This window comes from Coenobita brevimanus, chromosome 21 (assembly GCF_032717465.1).
Source record: "Coenobita brevimanus isolate Jiangsu-jjx chromosome 21, ASM3271746v2, whole genome shotgun sequence".
NCBI lineage: Eukaryota > Metazoa > Arthropoda > Malacostraca > Decapoda > Coenobitidae > Coenobita > Coenobita brevimanus.
Genome location: NC_136974.1, coordinates 772,773 through 792,997, shown reverse-complemented (window position 1 = coordinate 792,997; position 20,225 = coordinate 772,773). Strand labels below are relative to the sequence as shown.

The 20,225-nt window shown below is 40.3% G+C and overlaps 1 protein-coding gene across 1 annotated transcript; it reads left to right on the top strand.

Annotated features, from left to right (window-relative positions):
• Positions 1 to 105: 105 nt before the first annotated feature.
• On the top strand, positions 106 to 12,332 carry NC2alpha (negative cofactor 2 alpha). Its single transcript, XM_080266504.1, has 10 exons — positions 106 to 147; positions 3,616 to 3,688; positions 5,476 to 5,569; positions 6,282 to 6,529; positions 7,780 to 7,835; positions 8,641 to 8,752; positions 8,888 to 9,006; positions 10,031 to 10,179; positions 11,462 to 11,792; positions 12,315 to 12,332. The coding sequence occupies exons 1-10, from the start codon at positions 106 to 108 to the stop codon at positions 12,330 to 12,332; spliced, it is 1,242 nt and encodes a 413-aa protein (XP_080122630.1).
• Positions 12,333 to 20,225: the final 7,893 nt, after the last annotated feature.

The window sequence follows — 20,225 nt, the reverse complement described above, 5'->3', positions numbered from 1 at the left end:
ACCCAGGAGCATTATCTTGTGCCTCTCACCAGTTTGTTAGCAGACTGGAAGAGCAGTTTGTGAAATAATATTGTTCATAATTCAGGGTACCTCATCAGCGCCACCATGCCAGGGAAGAAGAAGAAATACAATGCCAGGTTTCCCCCGGTAAGCATATTCCACCCTGATGATGTATTTACTTTGTAACAACGGTACTTGGCATAACTAACGTACTGTAGCATTAAGGCAAATGGAATGACCTTGTGTATATTAATATACGGGAATGACTGATGAAATATAAGGAACACGTCCCACCCTATCCATAATTTAGTACTATGTGATTTACTACATAATTAGGATTTTTCATTGGAGGGATGTGGACGTCTGGCAATAGATAGATAGATAGATAGGATGTGTAGGGAGGCATAGAACCATCATATTTTGCAGCTTTCTTTTTTTTTTTTCTTAAACTCTTCGTGGAATTTTTTGTATTTTTTCTAATTGTCTTTTCAAGTTTCGATATATTAAAATACAAAGACGGTGATGTGGTACAGTATTTCCAACTTTCCTGTTGGAATGAAGGATTTGGCAGGATCCTTTTACTTTTTTTTTTTCTAAATATAGATTGGCATACTGTATAGTTTTTTTTTTTTTCTTAATAATTGCTTTTAAAAATGTTCATAAATGAGGGGTTCCATTAGCCCACTGTATTGCACATCATATTGTGTACGGTACATCTTAGATTTTACATAATATATATAAAGCATTTTAAGTTAATCACCAAGTGCTCCTTCCTAACCCGTATCATATTTTAATGGTGATCTCCTATATCATATATATAAATATTTTGCTTTATGATCCCGCTTCCCATCCTCATTGCATGGTCGTGTGACAGTTACCGAACACCAAGGTTAATGAACGCACTTAATGCATGACATCGTTTAGCACAATTTATAACTAACACACAGTTTAGTTTGCATGCAGTGAGGCAAGTTATAATCACTGGGGGGTCTGGGAAGCAAAGTGTCAGTATCTCCAGTTATGCTTCCGCTGCCAATTATGGTTTTTAAATTGTGTGCATTTGTATGGTGTGCTGATGTCCTGTTTAGTCAGTGGGATCGGCAGTAAACACGCTGTCAGGGGTATTGAGGTGGCTTTCTGTAATATTGTAAATAAAGTAGGTATATTTTGTTTGCATTCTTCAATATTTTTTGTTCAAAAATCATAGCTATATTAATCACATGTGGGGTACCATTATTTAGTATTAAAATTATTTTCATAAGAGCCTGGGGTCTACAAGAAAGCATCTTGAATTGCATCTGTCGCATCACTGTTGTCTTGTTTTACCTTTTTAATTTCTTTTAAAAGTGGTGAAAATCATTTTTTTAAATACATCATTTGTTTACAGTCCCTAACAAGGGCCAAAGACAGACGTACACCAGCTTTTGTTCAATGACGTGGACAGCATTGTAGAACACCATAGGCTACGTGAATGAAATTACCCTTATCAGTGCATGTTTATCCAAATGTAACCTAAATTTGTTAAACTTAGCCCAACCTCATTTATTCTAACCTAACCAATTTTATGCTAACCTAACCAGACTTATGCCAACCTAACCAAACCTATACCTGATGTAATCACATTCTCCTTTTTTATTGATGGATTCTCTTCATACTCAAAAACACACTTCTGTACTATGAGTCACAAAGGTATCAGTGCCCAATGTTCGTGAAACGTTAGGGACCACAGAATGAAGGTCACTGAAATAATAGTGCCTGACCTACCACACATTGGTAGCCCTGATATCGGGAGGTGTCATATATCGCCAATTAGCAATATCCTCTTGCAGACATATTGTATAGCAAATGTTACAGTATGTTTATATAGACAGACATTACAACCCTCCTTCAGCAGTTGTTCAGATGTTTTTGGTAGGCATCGGACCCCCTGTGCACCAATACCTTTGTGGCCGATAGTACACCTTTACAAAGTCACTGAATCAGTTCAAAGGTAGGTGTTTTTTTTTTTTTTTTTTTTTTTAAGGTAGTCATATGTCTCCTTAAGGATTACCGACATCTTGAACTGGAGGGGTCAGATATAGCCAGCCTTAATAAACTGCGTCAGTATGAGAGACTTTTCCTAGGGTGACTACAATTGTCTTGGAGTGGTGAGAAAAATAAAAAATGCGGTCATCCATCCTCAAGGGATTACTTTCCAATTGCCACAGGTACTTACAGGATATTTTGCTGTGTTTTGTAGAAATAAAGTTTGTTTTTGTTTCTGTATATAAAGGCTCCAACGTCCTTGCATTCATCAGCTTTGTTCACCTAATGGCAGCTTTCCATGCTGCTCAGTCTCTGGCAGCTTCTCTATTCAGTCCCTTATCCCTGAGGTCACACTATGTGGCCTCATCCCAGATATTTTCAGGTCTACCTTATGCAACCCTACCCCAAACATTCACACTTCACACTTTCTGCACCCAGTTGTCATCCCTTATCCTCTCCAGATGCCCAAACCATTTCAGCATACCTCTCGTCATCACATGCCCAAACCATCTCAGTTTACCTCTCCTTATCGCAGCACTAATGCACTCCATTCCTATCATTTTTCGTAACTCTTCCGTCATAAACCTAGCCTCCTAGGTCTCACATTCAAGGACAGCCTGCTCCTCGCAAATACCAGTAACTCATTTCCACTGCACGCCTCTTGACTTCTGTCCTTCCAGTAGCGTCCAAGCTTCACTGTTGTGCATTAGATTGGGGATCACAATACTGTCATGCAGCAACATTATTTTTTACTTTTATTTATTTTTTTAAGTTCCAACTTCAAAATGTTATAAATTGTTGGCTCCTTGTCATCTCTGACAGCAACAAGCAACACTTTTCATTCTTCCCTTACCTATGTTCTTCTTTGAGACCTACTGTAACTCTGCCACCCAACAACCATCCTCGTTTATCCATAGCTTAAAACTTGTCTCTTTTCCCTCATGTACATCACTAGGCTTCCTGCTAGTACTGTACAGGTAGATGTTTCACTCACACCACCTGCAGTACTGTATACCTCACCCCATTTCTGTGCAGCTCTTTAATGCAAGAGTTAACCAATACTCCTAGTCCTTCATGTATGAAGCAGGTCAACTCTGGAACTGTCTCCTCTGTTTATATGTATTTCTTTCTGCCCAGGACCTCCAGTCTTTTAAATACAGTGTGTCCAGGCATCTTGAGCAGAGTTTGAATCTGGCTTTATTTATTTATTTTTTTTTTTATTATTTTTTTTTTAAAGGGGGTGAGGAACAGTCTTGCAGGCTTGTAGGCTTTGGTTTCTTATTTCTTGCATAAACAGAATATAGCTACATAACTTTTTATCGTGTTATTCATTTACAAAATAATCCCTTCTGTTTTTATCATTCAGCCCATCCATATTTATTTTTGTTTTATTTTTTTTTATAACCTAAATGGCTTTTCTGCTACCCCTCACCCTGTTCTTCTCTCCACCTCCATTATTTTATTAGTTAATTAGGCTATAGTATCGGTAGTCTGAAATTTGAAAAGTATGGTACCGGTACTGGTAGGTATTTTTATGTTATAGATGCTGCTGTAGTCTACAGTACCTTATTCTACAAATTTATGTTGCAGGCAAGAATCAAGAAGATTATGCAGACTGATGAAGAAGTTGGGAAAGTGGCAGCAGCTGTCCCTGTCATCATCTATATCCTTTTATCACAAAGGCTCAGGCATTGATATTTCATTCTTTAGTCTTATGAAAAGATAAACTAAATGCATTTTTTATTTTTTTATTATAATGTTTACCGTACTTTGATGTTTCAATTTCTGATTGAAGTTTATCAGTTTTTTTGTCTCTTCTCACTTTATTGCTAGTAGAGCTCTGTACTTCATGCATATTATGTTTTTATCTTGTGGTTTGTTGGTTGATGTGACATTTGGCATAGATTTATTCTGATTACTCAGGAGGGATGACCTCTGAGAGTGAAGAGTACTTAGATGTAGAGAGAAAAGAGGGCCACCACCAATGAGGGAAGTGAACTGATACAGCTGCTTGTATATAAATTTTATGAAATAGCAAAATATTGATTAGGTTGCACGAAGACAAGAAAAACAGCACAGTTTGCTACTTGTTGCCAAATCTGGCACCATTTGATCATCACAGAGGTGCTTGTTTCAAAAACTTAACTGACTACGTTGGATGAATTTACCTTCTTCATCATCATCATGGCGGGGCAAACTCTGCGGGGCACATAGTCTCATTCACCCTCCAACTCCATCCACGGGGGTCCCATTGTGCAACCCTCCAGGCAGTGACTCTTCCGCCTCTAGTTATCTCTCGGCATGAATGATCAACCTGTTCTGATCATGAGTTCCGTGGCCGTCCCCATGGTCTCCTTCACCTTGGGCCAACTCTGAGAGATCACCCTGTGGGCAGGGCCAGCCTTAGGAAAACAGGCCACAATCCCATATAACTGGAGGTGGTGCTGACATATTATGTGGGTAATAGGTCTCAACTCAGTCTCATGGAGCAGTCAATTGTTCTATACCCAGTCATACCAGTGATATCCCATGATCCTGTGAAGGCACTTGTACTGAAGGAGTCAGTTTGCTACCTCAAGTCACTATTTAGTGTCCATGTCTTACTGCCTTAGAATAAGACAGAGAGCACTGGTGCCTGAAGATGAAAATTTTTGTCCTTCTGCATAAACATTGATAATGCCAAATAAATGAGTTGAGTGAATTCATAACCTTGTAGGCCAGACTGATGTGATGAGAAATCTCATTGCCTAACCTTCTGTTGTTGTTCTATCTGTCTATCTTTTGCCATACGTCATAATCCCATAAGGGGTGGCCATTTGAGTTATTTGTTTTACAGGGAGGGGCACTAACCCTCCACCAACCCACTCGTTGACACGTAGGGAGCACGTATGGTTATATGTTTACCATCCAGCGCTGTAAATGGTTTCTTGGCTTACAGGAAACCTTTAGGCTTATCACTCAATGTAAAGCCACCTGTAAAGGAATAAGTGACAGGAATGATGGGAGAAATAGGAAGAGAGGGCAGGCACAGAAAAAGATTGATAAAGGCTATGGAAGCAGTAGGCAGCACTACATCAAGTGAGTGGATGATGGTCGCCACCACCTATCACAGCTGTAGTTGTTCATTTGTCATAATATTTTTTGTTTCAGTTTTCATGTTTTTACTTTTTGTGTGAGAAGATTGTAAATGTTTTGAAGATAATTGTAGGTTTAATTTTGTTCTTTTCTCTGGATTACTTGAATTGTAGAGAGGGATGATTACCTAGAATGTCCCCTGACCCAGTTGTAGTGGGGGATTTATCTCCCTCCACCCCCCACCCCAAAATCTGCACTAATGGATATGACTTAAGGAATGTCTCAAAATCTTGTCATCTTATCTGTCTTTTTTGCCCACTGATAGGTATTCAGACTTGCCCAGTGCATTTGTTAATGTCCTTAACTGCCAGCTACCTCGTGGCCTGGAGTTGTTTGTGGAATCACTGTTGACACGGGCTGGAGAAATCACCAGTGCGCGTAATGCCCGTACCCTCACTCCAGCACACCTGTAAGTAGCTACTCTACTGTACTTCAGTCCTTTCTGTTAGAATTTTTTCTGTTTGGAGGGTGAGTATGATACCTGTAGTACTATTATTACTTTTCATGACTTGAACTTTTAGCTTGTACAGTACAATACTTTATCTTTTCTGGATCCTGCCATAGCACATCTTGAAGTGGGAAAGAGGGTTATGGTAATGAAATAAATATGAAATGATATGTCATGAACTGTTGTATCTTTGGGAAAGGGGGAGGAAGATTACTAATCATATTTTCCTAGTATTCCTGTCTTGAAAGGGAACTAATAAAAGCAATAGTGGTGGGCCAGAAACTTGCCTGTTTTGTGGTGTAGTAATGGTGTTCCCAGCACATGTGTTGCGAGTAGCATTGCATCTCCTCTGATTGAAATGGGAATGTGTACTTTGAGATTCCTTTCTCCCTTGATTAATATCCCCAAAGAGAAAAAAGAGCCTTTCTCTAGCCTGTCCCCATCCTGTTTGATCATGGAGCACTTGGTTATGATGATGATGATCCATGACTGCAAGAAGGCTTATCACACAGGACCTTCACATCACTTGACTTTTAATGACTGGAAGTTGTTATTTGTACTCATGGAATGTGTAAGATCAGACATGAGTCATTAATTATCGTGTATGATATTTCTGTTACATGAACATATACGAATTATTCAGACCAGTCCCTAACTTGTGACATCTCCTCAGGAAACAGTGTATCATGGCAGAGAAGAGGTTTGACTTCCTGCAGGACCTGGTGGCATCAGTGCCGGACATAAGTGGAGACATGGATGGTGACGCTACACCTCTCACCCCAGCCACCCCCCTCACCCCTGCCACACCCCTCACCCCTGCCATGCCTCTCACACCAGCCGCCACACCTCAGACACACCTTCCCTCCAGCCCACCTCCCCTGCACCCACTCCACTATCACCCCTACTCCCCATTGTCAGCAGGTATTTATTTATTTATTTATTTTTTCATTTAGCCTATCCCAGCCAGGAATAGCACAGTATACAGGAAGATCTCATTATAAGTAAGGGATCTTATCCAAAATATAATCTTTTTCCATTTACTTGATGATGTAAATTGAGGGAAACTGTCAGATCAGCATAATGGGTAGCAACAAAACTCTGACAGGTCATTTTCATTTATCATAGACTTTGTAAGAAAAAAGAAAGTAAGGCAACTTGTAACAAAGACTTTACTGAATTGAGGGTGGGGGTTCAAGACATGGAATGGTGATGAATGAAGCAGCTTTTGTTAACCCCTTGAATTCAATTACGTATTTTTTTGCATATGTTTGATATGTTATGATGATATTATTCAGCCTGGGATAGTAAGATGTAGCATTAACCCTTTAGCACACCATGACATGATTTGCATTGCCAAAATTATTTCTCAAAGCTGGATGGCGATGTGAATCACGCTTGAGAAATACCTCTAATTGGTGTATGGACATGTTCTGAGTTGCAAAACTTACCTCCCAGATTTTCTTTTGACGAATTGCATCACAAGCTGGAGTAAACAACCTTGAATGAATAAAGTTGCTCAGCTGCCATTCACACCTCCCCCAGCCTGGAGAGTATTGTGTTGTAACTCACCCAGCTCAAAACTTGCTTCTGTGCATGACAGGATTAATGTACTTCTTTAGTATGAGAATGAAGTTGAATGAAATTATCTGGAGGTAGCAAGAGTATAAAAAAAAAAAAAAAAAAAAAAAATCACCCAGACTGATAATTCCACAGAGGTTTAAGTACGATATTTTTTTTTTTTTTTTTTTTTTTTGGGGGGGGGGAGGCTGTTACCATGCTGTTTGCCATCTTTCTTTCAATGAGTGCAGCACATCATTTCCAGTGCCACTGCAACTACATTTACTTTCTCATAGTTAATGATGTCAGTATTCGTGTATCTTCAACATGTGCCATAGTGCTGCTGTCAGTATTTGTGCATCGTCATGGACATACAGAGCTGCTGAACATTGATGGTTCGGAAAACTAGATACCTTTACTGTATCACACCCCTACAAAGGTTACCACTCATGCTGTGAATGCTTCCTGTTTGTTTCACAGTAAGGGCCTATTCACACCAAGGTGGAAGTAGGGAATATCTTGATGCTGATTTTCTGATCATGTAGGTTTGAATAAAAATTAGAACACTTTGCTTCACTGGGCCATGCTCTGTACAAGCTGTTTTGCACCGTCAGACAGTGTAGATGACACTGAGAACCATCTTGCCCAGAATGTGGCTGAGTGCTATCAGGTGATCTTCCAGTTTTTATTAAGATTTACACTGCAAAACTGCTTTATGATTTGTCTGATTAAGGTATCAGTGTGAAAAGGTTCCTCCTGAGTGAGAGTATGCTTGAGCATTACCTCTGTATGGCATTCTGTTTTTTAACTTTCAGCTAGGGCACTTGGTTTATATTGTTCTTGCTACTGTGAGATGATTTTATTCAGCTCTGTTAGCAGGAAATGGGGTGTAGTAACTCTCTGTGAAGTATGGGGACATGAAGAAATATAACAGTGTGAAAGGTAGCTTGGAAGATACTACTAGTCATGAATATTGCATATGGCAGGGAGATCATGTGGTTGAGCCAAAGCTGGTGGAGATTGAGTTAGAGGATGATGTTCTTGACTATGTTCAGTTTTGCTGCGTGGGGAATGTGATTAGTTTGGAAGGTACGCAGAAACTAGCTCTGTTGTATAGTTAAAAGTTGGCAACAAATGTAGAGAGCTGTTGTTCCTATTGACAATGAAGGGGCTCTGTATGAAAGTGAAAATGTATGCTGTATGAAAGTAAAAATGTATGCTTTGTGTGCTTTGAGTGAGGGATTGAAATGTAGGTAGTTAAAGAAGATAATGTCTAGATTTGCATGTGCCATTAATGCAGTTGTTTATGTTGTATTGTGTACACATTAAATACTGTACAGCTGTGAAACTGTTATTGAATGTCACTGTTTGGCATATGACCATCACCATACACTCTGTCCTTAGGTGGGAAGAGTCAGGCTAATGATGATGGTGGTGGTGGTGGAGTTCCATCTATTTTCCCTTCTCTCCCCCAGGTGAGAGCGGGAAAGAACTTCCAGTGCGGGGAAGAGGGCGAGGTCGAGGGAGAGGGAGAGGACGGGGCAGAGGAGGCGCTAATCCTACAGAGCGTGGTGCACCCAGACCCAGGTTAGTAGTTTTTTTTTTTTTTTTTTTTTTTTTTTTTTTTTTTTTTTTTTACAGATCAGCACTGGTTATCAAGTCATATCACTGGCATAATCAGATCTGTAGCAGGCACTGACTGCTTTTTTTTCTCATGCAGAGGTCGGCCACGAAAAATGGGAGTGTCTGGAGGCAGAGGGATAGTGCGAGAAGACGAATCTGAAAATGACCTTGATTCAGATGACTCACTCACGCTTGACCTGGGTGCTGAAGGGACACAGGTAAGTCCTGGACCAATATGTTTTACTGATGGTCTTGTGGTTAGAAGTCACCAGAGTGATGACTACCATGCAGAAGGCCTTGATCCCAAAAAGTTGACATGGGGTTTTTGATTATATAATGCCTTCAGTGAACAGGACTGCAGTAGCCTAGCATTAGACCCATACACTTTGAAAGGATTAATACAGCATTAGTTGTATAGTTGTAGCCAAATACAGAAATGGGGTAACATGGAGCCTGCCATAGTACCCCTGTTAACTGGGTGCTATTAACTGGTTGAAGAGACACAATTATGGCGTCCATCCAGGAACAGATCCTTAACACCCTTACCTGCACCACACTGTGGCAAGGCAGTGTCTGCTGCAAGGTAACATCATTTCACTGCAAGGGACAGCCATGCAGAGGTGATTGCTTGCCTGCTGTTGGTGGGTCTGCTTGGCCAGAGAGAGTGGTGTTGCTTAATAACATCATATGGTATCAAGCATTACAGATTGTAACTCTACCACTTATGCCATCACTATTGATAATATCCACTACTTTGCTTGTACCCTCACTTAGTTTTCCAGTGTAGATGCCATGACAGTTTGTTCGATATCAGGGAGTACATAAGGAATTTGGACTGTCATCTGAGTGCTCAGTGAAGTGTATCACTCATACATTCAAACCCTCAAAATTGTTGATTCCTCTTCTGAGACCAAATGATCCACATACAGATGTGCTTTATCATGACTAGCTTCATCTATCCATTTTTGCCCCCTGCCCCTTTTTTTCTCTCTCTCTTTACCTTGCTGTTTCACATGTTCAAATGCCATATCCATGACCATCATCATGGGCTTAGGAGAATTTATTTGAACCTGAGGGATTAGCTGTAGTCTTCACCAACCTGTTTATCAGGGTCATTCCTAATCTAAGTATACTGTAAATGTGTGGAGGTAGCAAGAATGAAATAAAAAAATACATTATTGAACTGAAGGAATTAAGCTGCAGGATTTCCTATGTAACCTTGCTGTTTTATATGTGTTACAGGATTCAGAGACAGATGAAGAAGTGATAGCAGCCTCAGCGGACCCAGAGGCCACCCCTCGGGGCTCTTCCTCTTCTTCCTCTTCATCATCCATGTCCTCCTCCTCCTCCTCCCTTCCCAAGACTGCTGTCACTCGCCCTTCACAGTTTGGGTTAGTGTTATAAATGCAAAGTTGTTGGCATAAAAATCAGTTCACTTCATTACTGTATGATAAATAATGAAACTGGGCAGGTATTGTGATCTTTCATATTGTTTATAAAGGATGGGGTGATGGGAGCAGTAAAAACATGAGTAATGGAGAGAGGGATGGTATTGGTAATGAATGGTGATGGATGGAATATCTCAAATTTGTTGTACGCTGATGATGCAGTGCTAGCCTACTTGGAGATACCGGACAAGAACTTGGGAAATTAGTGCAGAGTTTTGCTGATGTCTGTAAGCGTCGTGCCTTGAGAAAAAATGTAGAAAAGAGAAAAGTGATGGTAATCAAGAGAGAAGGTGATTCCCAGTGTGATGTTACAGTGAATGGAGAGAGACAGGAATCAGTGAGAGAGTTCAAATACCTGGGTACAGTGATAGACAAGAGGGGAAGATATGCAGAAGAAGTGGAAAGTAGAGTGACACAAGGAAGAAAAATAGCTGGTGCAATGAAGGCCTTGATAAGAAAGAGAGGCTTGAGTGCTGCAGCTGCACGAGGCTTACATGGAGTGTTAGTGCCAACTTTAACATGTGGATGTGAGCCTATGGTGTGGCATGAAAATGAAAAGTCAGGAATAAGAGCAGTGGAGATGGGACTGCTGACGAATGTATGTGGAGCACAGAGGGTGGATAGGATACGAAATAATGTGATTCGTGAAAGATGTGGAGTGAGGAAGTCGGTGGACACCAGAATCGAAGAGAATGTACTGAGATGGTATGGTTATGTGGAGAGAATGGATAACAATAGAGTGGTGAAAAAGGTATATCTGAGCAAATTTCAAGGAGGAAGGAGGCGAGGTAGGCCAAGGAGAAGGTGGAGAGATATGGTGGATGAGTGTGTGAGGAAGAGAGGTTTGGAAGTCGGTGAGGCTAGGGAACTGACAAGAGATCGAGCTGGCTGGATGAATGTTGTGAGGAATAGTGCATGATCAGGGATTTGGCACCCCTTTTTAACGTGGCAGTGTCCGCATTGACTCTATAGGATACGTTTATGTGAAGCTACAGATCTTGGTGAATGTTTTTGGCGTATCAAATAGAGCCAGAATTCCAGGGGTTTGAATGATGAGTGAATGGAAGCGTGGCCCATTGGATTGGGCAAATCTGGGCTGTCTGGACATTGCTACTCCTCACCCTGCCCTAGTGTGGGAAAGGAGGTCCAGATGCTGATGATGTACTCATTATCAGTATATTCCTTCACTTACTGATTCATTCATATATATATTTTGAAATTCCAGGGTGGGTGATGGAACTCCACAGGTCTCAGGACTTCAGATCTCTGTTGGTGGACACATCAGCCAAGGAGGAGCAAGTGTGGTGGGGCGGAGCAATAATGAGGCCTGCCCCTCTTCTCCTGCCATAGCCTCATCCGCTATCCCCACTCCTATCATAGTCTCTTCCGCCATACCCACACCGACCATAGCCTCTTCTGCCATACCCACTCCAACCATAACCTCCCCTGCCCTACCTCCTGGAATTCATATATCTATTCCAGGACTGACCACACCTTGCTCCACACAGCCTCCATCCTCACCCAGTTTTCGGCCTTCTTTTGGGGTTCCAGTGCCAGTGATTAAATCAGTTCACGCTGCAACGGGGCGCCCTCCCCCACCCAGCTTACACCCACATCCTCCCACCACAGCAAACCAACACCCACACCCTCCCACATCACCGAGCCAACACCCACACCATCCCACTCCACCTGCTTCGCACCTACCCCCTCCTGACTTACTTCCAATAGCAGGTAGTCAAGTGGATGAGGATTATGACTCTTAGGGTCACTCATAAGTTAAATTCTTCTTCTAAGTCTCCTTCTTTGATATTCATTTTGCTATTAAACTAACAGGAGGTCACTGAAAGATAACTTGTTAAAGTTTCATTGCAGTTTATAAAGCTGATTTGCCAATTTCCCAGTTTACAGTACCAATGGTGGTGGAGGGTAAAGCCTTCATATGGTGACACTGATATAACCAGACTGCTCAACTGCATGGTTATACAAGTGACCCTCACTTACGTCCCAATATGCCAAAAGGAGAATGGTGAACTGCAGAAGATAACTTGAGCCTGCAGTCTGCCAGGTTTATGTTTCAGATGAACCTGGAACTATAATTACTATTACCATTGCACTACAGTAGTAATTGTTTGGAAAATGAAGCGTAAATTGTGGAATACATCCCTGACTTTCAATGAAGACTGCCTGTACACGTGTACCCACTGCCTATTCATATTTAGTACTGAAACTCTTATGTTTTCCTCTTTGTTGTAGTATTTCTAATTTCATTCTCCATACCTTTCTGTGTGGCCATCGTATTCCTTGCACTTATGAGTTTCCTTAAAATAATGCTTAATTTCTTCCTTAAGATTTGTGTGTCATTCAGTAGCCAGTCTGTGTTTTATTTCTTATATGATTTCTTGAAACCTTCCGTCATTTATTGTGTCTACCACAAGTAATTACTGTTGTCACTTTAAGTCTTGGTTTCCTGTGACCCACTCTTAGCTGAATAAAATAATGTGGTGTTGCCTGGAATAGAGTAATAGTCTTGTTCTGACTGTACAAGAACCTTTTTTCTTTCCATTTGTCTCACATGTTGGTTAGGTCTTTATAGAATTATCCCCCCCCCCCACACACACACAACAGATAACTATATGTTCTGTTATAAGAGGGTAAATGGTACAGTATTAACACACTCAGGCTCATATGACTCACTGTCAGCTGAATAACACAATCTGATGTTTGTTGGATTAGAATACTAGAGTTGTCTTTACTGTGAGAGGGTTAATGGCTTTCCCTTTCCATTAAACACTTCTCGTGGCTTATATTGTATTTTACGATTACTGGTCATAAATTCCTCTCTTTATTTTCTCGTTATTTTTACTTGCTTACATTTTTGTAATCCATATCTGTTCTCTCATTTGATTTTGAAATTAGTAGTCTATTTTGTGCTCTACCTGTATTACTCTTGCTTATCTTTTCTTGTGTACTGGAGAGGGGTACATTCACATGGTGGCAGCGATATAACCAGGTGGCTCCGCTGACCAGTTATAAACATGTCCCTCAGCTTCCTCCCAGTCCCCTGAAAGGAAGATGGTGGATTGCAGGAGAGGGTCAGCTTCAGCCTGCAGTCCACTGGGTTCAGACTGCAAAGTAAAAACTTTATCTATTCTTCATTCCCCATATGTTGTGTAAGTGATGGCCCCCCTTTGTTCATCCCTACCTTTTCTCCTGTTTACTTTCCTTTGGTATTTAATTCTTTGTTTACTCCCTTTAATTAACCATAGGTCATATTTCCAGAACAAATTCTTAGTCTTAATGTATTGTAGGTTTAAATACCTGATCAGTCTGTTATGATATTTTGTTTCTTAGGTTATAAAACAGGGCAGTGTAAATGTGTCCATACTGGGTGTTCATGATATTACATTAAGTTGATGGCGAAGCTTAGACATCCAATGTTATTTTGTAAGCTGGTTGAGAAGACCATAGTTTTTCACCTTAACTTGGCCTTGATGTTTATCCTTTTGCAGCTTATTTTATGTTGCTCATTGGCAGAATAAGATAGTACTACAGCTCTACTACCTTTGCATAGTACTTCATGACTAGTATCATATTGTAATATTAATATATTGTTATAACTCACCATTCAAGATGGAGAGATGGCAGTTGTAGGCCAAGTTAGAGTAAATAAAAGTATAGACATGTATTTGGAAGTTTTTGTAATATTCTGGCTTCTGGTATACATTTATTCCATGTTTTGGCATCAGAGAATGACGCTGATGATGAGCCTATACCTGGTGGCGCTGTATACCCTGGGTAGAGCGAAGCAGCTGTGCCATCAACCCAAGAGTCAAACTTCCTCATATATCCCTGCACCTCACTGTCGGGAAGGACCCTGGTCTAACCCTGGTGAGGCACTGTTACTGTACTGTACCTTTAGGATGACCTCACAGAAGAAGTTGCTTACATGTGATTCATGGGTCTGCTTAGGCAGATGGATTGGGGTTAAGCAACAAGAACAAACAACCATCAGAGAATACAGTGAGCCCTAATAAGAATTTCCAAATATTCTGTCTTTCCAGATGTACAACCATGGTTTCTCCAAAATTGTATGCAGTAATATAATTTGGGTATGCTGTATTGGAGTTGTGAATAGTGTGTTTGGTACATGTCAGGCTCTGATCATGTATATTTTGTACTTTAAATAGTGATGCTGGAGAGGGAGACCTTCATGTGGTGACACCAGTATAACCACTTTACTTCCTGATTTTACAAACATCCCACAGTTACTTCTCTGTTGCGTGAGAGGAGAATGGTGAACTGCCCAAGAAAGACAGCTTAAGCCTACAGCCCTGTGGTTCATGTTCTGGGGGTTACAACAGCAATGTCAACTTCAAATGGTGCTGCTCCGTGACAGAGTTGCGGAAAATGTTTAGGAAGGTACATTGTAAGTCCTTGTTGTAAGTTAGGTGTTGTAAATCTGTTATGTCATTCTTTTATTCTGTTTACCAGTTTACCCCAGCAACATACCTGTCATTTTATTCTTGTTGCTTTCAAATTGTTAACTAGAAGGGTTAATTAGTTATCCCTGCACCATCAGAGAGCCTCCCTAATTTCAGCAAAACTCATTTAGTAGGAAATTCATTTAGAAGTAGATAGTGGACTGCAGGATGAGGGCAGCTCCAGTCTGTAGTCCACCAGGTTCGTGTTTTAGATGAGCCTGGGGTTGCAACTATTGCTGCTACTACAACTACTACTGCTTCCAGTTTCCCCATTTACAGTTCCAGTTGGTGTTGGAGAGAGATACCTTCATGTGGTGGCACTGATATGTCTGGTTGGCTAACTGCCTGGTCATACAAATGCCCACAGTTCCCTCCTTGTCCCCCAGAAGGAGGATGAAGTACAGGAGGATGGTGACTTCATCCTGCAGTCCACTCAGTTCACATTCAGATGAGCATGGCATTCTATCTATCTATCTATTGCCAGACGCCTCAATCCCGTTTGGGGTGGCCACAAACAAATCTCCTCCAAGTCGCCCAGTTTGAATGATAAAATTGTGATATTTAGAAGACTTTCCTGACATGCAACAAGGACTTCTTGTAGCGTACCAAAAGATGCTAATGCTGTATTCCCATTGGTTTCTTGACGCATCCTGGTGTATGATTGATTCTGTACAGTTGTGAGGATATCAGGTGTGTGCTTAACCCAGTGAGCCTGTGGATTTATTATTATTATTTTTCCATCTCCTGACAGTTTCTTCCACTTTAGCATAGACTTTTCAAACTGGAAGGATTAGATACTGCCTCAGTGAACTGCCTAAGTATAAGAAGCTCTTCCTACAGTAAACCCCAACCCTTTTTAGGTGGGAAAATATGGTCTGGATGATGATGATGAATTGTTTGGTAGCAGGAGGAATTGAATAAAAAAAAGGATGTCTCCCAAATTTTTGGTGATATTTTCTGAAGCCCTAAATGAAGATAAAATGTATTTGGATTCTCAGTATTGTTTCTGACTACGTTCGGTAATCAGGGGTGCATCTGTGAATATTTTAGAGATGTTGCCAATATAATTTTTGAGTTGTTGCCTAGATCATTTTTTATTTGTTTCCCTTATCATTCTTGAGGTGTTGCCCATATCACTTTCGAAAATAGTGTATTAAGGGCACAACTTCCCATTTCTCTGGACCAACTTAACTAATTTTTATCAGTCAAGGGTGGTTTATATCATTTGTGTGGGAAGAATAAATATAATAGTAAAGATTTAAAGTACTGTACTAATCTTAGTGATAAACCAAGAGCTTTTGTCCAGGCTGCATGGACAAAACCCTGATCAAAGCCCATGGTAATGTGAGGTGCCAATTGTTGAAATAGTGTAAACATTGGTGCTCCATAAGTATCAGTCAGAAATTAGTAGCTTGCCTTCCCCTTTGTGATACAAGTTAGTACCACTTGAATCCAGGTAATGCCCTTTTTGCTTTATTTTTGCTGCTACTAAATAGTTTACTAAGCTTAGGAAATTCCTCTTATATTGAAGGAGTTTACTGATACTGCTGCACTGGCACTGGCAGGGAGCACTGTGTACTCTGGGTGGAACTAAGTAGCTGTGGTTTCCACCCAGGAACCATGTCTGCTGATATTTCCCTGCACCTCCTTGCAGGGATGAACCCTGACAAGTAGCTGTCATTCACAAGATGGTGCCAGTTCCTTGCACCATGTATGTTTTGTACTGTCCCCGTAGGGTGGCCCCACAGAAGCAGTTGACTACCTGTGATTGATGAATGTGCTTGGCCAGACAGACTAGGGTTAAACAGCAACAACAACTGATACTGTATATAACCCCTCCAGTTTAAAAGTCTACCCTGAGCTAAATAAAATCATCAGCATGTGGCAAGAATCATCTGATAAAGACATTCAAGGGTTTATTGAGTTAAGCATACAGTATAACCATATGTGTCTGATTAAGCGTCTTGAACATCTGTTATGTACCTTATGTATTTTGTTTTCATCTAGATATTAATTTGGTGTTGCTGTTCATGGTCTGTGTTAGGTAATTGTCAGGTTATTTGAAAAGTCAAACCTCATTCAGGTACTTAGAAAGTTAAATGGGGTTATATGGCTATGAAAATTTTAAAAGTTTAGGTTATTATTTTGTATTATTCCCGAACAAATGTTTGTTATTTTTCTCTTGTTTTCTGTTTGGATATTATTTTTTTGTCTCATTCCTCATCATCCCTCCCTTACCCACATATAACTGTTCAGTACCTTTCTTTTTCCTTTCTGCATCAACTGTCTTTCCCTTCTTATGTCTCCTTCCCCATTAACTACCACTTCCACGTATAACTACCTTCCTTGTCTTTCCAACCTAACTGCCCCCTTCCCCATCTGACCGCTCCCTTCCCTCATGTAGCTTTTTTCTACAGTACATTACTTCTGATCTCACCAACCTTCCCCAGGGGTGGATCCAGCTTGTTAAAAGAGGGGAGTGGGGAGGCAAAGAATGTTGGCCATTTTGCACCCATTGACTACTCTCATACACTAAAATTATGTACAGTAATTTGAATTGTATTATAATCAGGCCTGTTTCCTTGTCTGGTACACAGAGGATAAGGTCAAAATTTAGCACTTTTTTTTTTTTTTCCTTGTATTTCAAAAATGTACTTAGGGTTGACATTCTGAAGTTGTGCATGCAGGTTGTAGAGGCCAAGATATGAGTCAGGTCAAGCCAGTTCAAGCAGCCAAGACAAAAACAGGTAGCAGTGAAACTAAGGGATGCATTTTTGACAATCGGGTGATGAAATTTTTGTCAGCTCAGAGGAATGTAAACCAGTGTCATGCAGGATCACATTGCTCTTGAATGACAAGGGTTAGGTTCTTCAAGGAAAGTACAGTACCTAGTGAGCAGTGCTGAAACCTACATCTCAACATTCAGGGCAGACAACTGGACCTCAAGATCATTATATATCCCCTATCCCTCCCCCTCTCTCTCTCTCTCTCTCCCGCACATATTTTACTTTCCATCAACCGTAGGCTTTTTTTTTTTTTTTTTTTTTTTTTTTTTTTTTGGTGGTGGTGGTGGTCAACTCTTGTATCATAAATATTTTTTCTTCCTTTAACCTAATTTAAATACTTGTCCCTTCCCTCAGCAACCTTCTCCTTCTCCAACCTCCCTATCTCCCCCACATCTACCTCCAGTCAGTCTCTCCTTCCCTGCTCAAGATCCCTCCTCCCTTCACCCTTCCTCATCACTTCCTCCCTCCTCCCTCCACCCTTCCCCATCACTTCCTCCCTCCACACACACCCCATCTCTCCCTTTGTCTGTATCTGCCCATTCCTTCTTCCCTCCACAGCAGCAGAATACAACTAAATTTAAGAAGTGCCTTTGTAAAGTGATTGTCAGCCACTAGTGCAAAGAAAACTTGATGTCTGATCGGCGATAAACTGAGTGACTGGTTTGACTGACAGAGAGATTGATTGGTTGAAATAATGTTATGGTTAACTGAATGCTTTGGTTGAAACGAGATTTTCCCTCATTATGTGATGAATGACTTGGCAGTGATTGACAGGTTAATGATTAAAATGTAGATTGATAAGCCAAATTAATTAGTAGCATAAGGGCTGTGTCAGTTTGGAGGAAAAAACGAAATGCAGAGAAAGGACCCAAGTTGTATTCAGCGTTTCAGTTGAAGTGGTAGTAACAGGTGAAATGTTGAGTGAATCTTGGGTCCTTTCTCTGCTTTTGGTGTTTTTGTCCAAGCTGGGAACCTAACTGTATCAGGCTGTAACATTAGCTGGTTATTTTGGACAGGGTTGATCATAGAGAATCAGGATGCCAGTATTCTGAAGGGTAGTTAAAACAAATATTGACTAATGAAATACAGTGTAAGAAGAATGTCCCAGTAATTTTATTGTGGTGAATAAGTGATGGTTACTGGCATGTTATTTCATGCCATGAGCATATTGTCAGTATGCAGAAATCCTGCACAGTGCAATTTAAGGAGATGAAATATTGTACACATGAAAAATGCTGAATGGAGAGGTACTTTTTTTTTTTCTTTTTCCAGAAAATGCCCCACAACTTACCTCTAATGATAGTATGTGAAATTATCATGTGGATTTGAACAAGTACCATAGATGAGATTGTGTATACAGTATATTGTTAACTGAAACTGAGATCTTGTTTGTTTACTGAGTAGGCCAACCCCTAATTGCCCATGCTGTATAAGGCATTGATTTGGTAATATAAAAACTGTGGCTCAAAGAGACTGAAGTGCTAAAAGTACAGTAATTATGCCCATCATTTCCCTTTCCCAGATACGGTAACCCTTTGTTATATGTTGCCCTTTTTTGTCATTTTTTCAATTAACTTCATAGTAAAATACAATGCAAATGCAAATTAAAGTTCCATTTGTACATATAAGCCTTATGTACCATTTTCCCTAGTAAAGGTCCATGACTGCCCATAAACTGATATACCAGTTTACCCCAGTCAGCAGCACCATCCATACAGTCTGAAAAAAGATTGTTAAATTTGCAACACATCCCTGACATGTATATCAAGGACTTAATGCAAGCAGTCCTCATTAAAAATTAGAGATGTATATCTTTTTTTTTTTAGCATCACAGTTCTACACATAATTGCATCTGTAAACTTGGGAAAATAGTACATTGACTCTATAGGCAACAAAGAAACATTACTAGGCAGTTCTGTACTGAAGTGTGAACTCGCGTCACTCTGATGACATACAGTATATTGGCTTATTCTTGCTCTCGCCTGATTATTTTGTTTCATTCGGGTAAAATACAAAAGCACTGTGTTATTGGACTGATGTTAGGGGCAAAAAGGAATGTCAGAGGGGCAAATTATAACAAAGACTTACTACCGATATCTACCCCTGTAGAAAGATGACGTACCGGTGATTCACTGGGAGGGAGGGAAGGAGGGCAATAGTAGGGTCATTGAAAAATTATGTAAGGGATGATGATGATGATGATGATGATGATGATGATGATGGTGGTGATGATGTAGAAGAGCTTTTATAGCAGTAACAGCTACACAGTCATGTCATAGAAAACGATACTTGAGACTGTAAAAGTTGTGTAGTGCTGTAAAAAATTTATGACCATTGCTCAACATTAGTCCCAGTCATTCCGTTACTATTGTACTTTAATAATTCTTTGTGTACTTGCATGGGAGTGGTTCGAAACACGTATGACCAGTGAAACACCCATCCCATCTTGCGGTGCGTAATTTTTGAATGACCCCCTAAATATTGTATGCACCTGCTCTGACTTACAAAACCATAGGTAATAAGTGAAACTACAGGAATAAATAATAAGTGTTTAAGATTGCCCATGTTGATTTCTTGTCCTCTCTCAATTTAAGAAGTTATGTTTCTGTTGGAATCAGGTACAGTAAAGTACTGTATACATGTGCACGCTCATACAGTCAGGCCTTGTTTTATGTTTGTTTGCTGTGTGATAATTGTTAGAACGATGAACTAAAAGTTATAC

What these genes read in the sequence shown, in the direction of transcription:
- NC2alpha (XM_080266504.1), top strand. Translation starts at nt 106, where the DNA reads ATGCCAGGGAAGAAGAAGAAATACAATGCCAGGTTTCCCCCG. An exon ending in CTACTCCCCATTGTCAGCAG is followed by an intron (nt 6,530 to 7,779) that starts GTATTTATTTAT and finishes TTGCACCGTCAG; the next exon opens with ACAGTGTAGATGACACTGAG. An exon ending in ATGTGGCTGAGTGCTATCAG is followed by an intron (nt 7,836 to 8,640) that starts GTGATCTTCCAG and finishes TCTCTCCCCCAG; the next exon opens with GTGAGAGCGGGAAAGAACTT.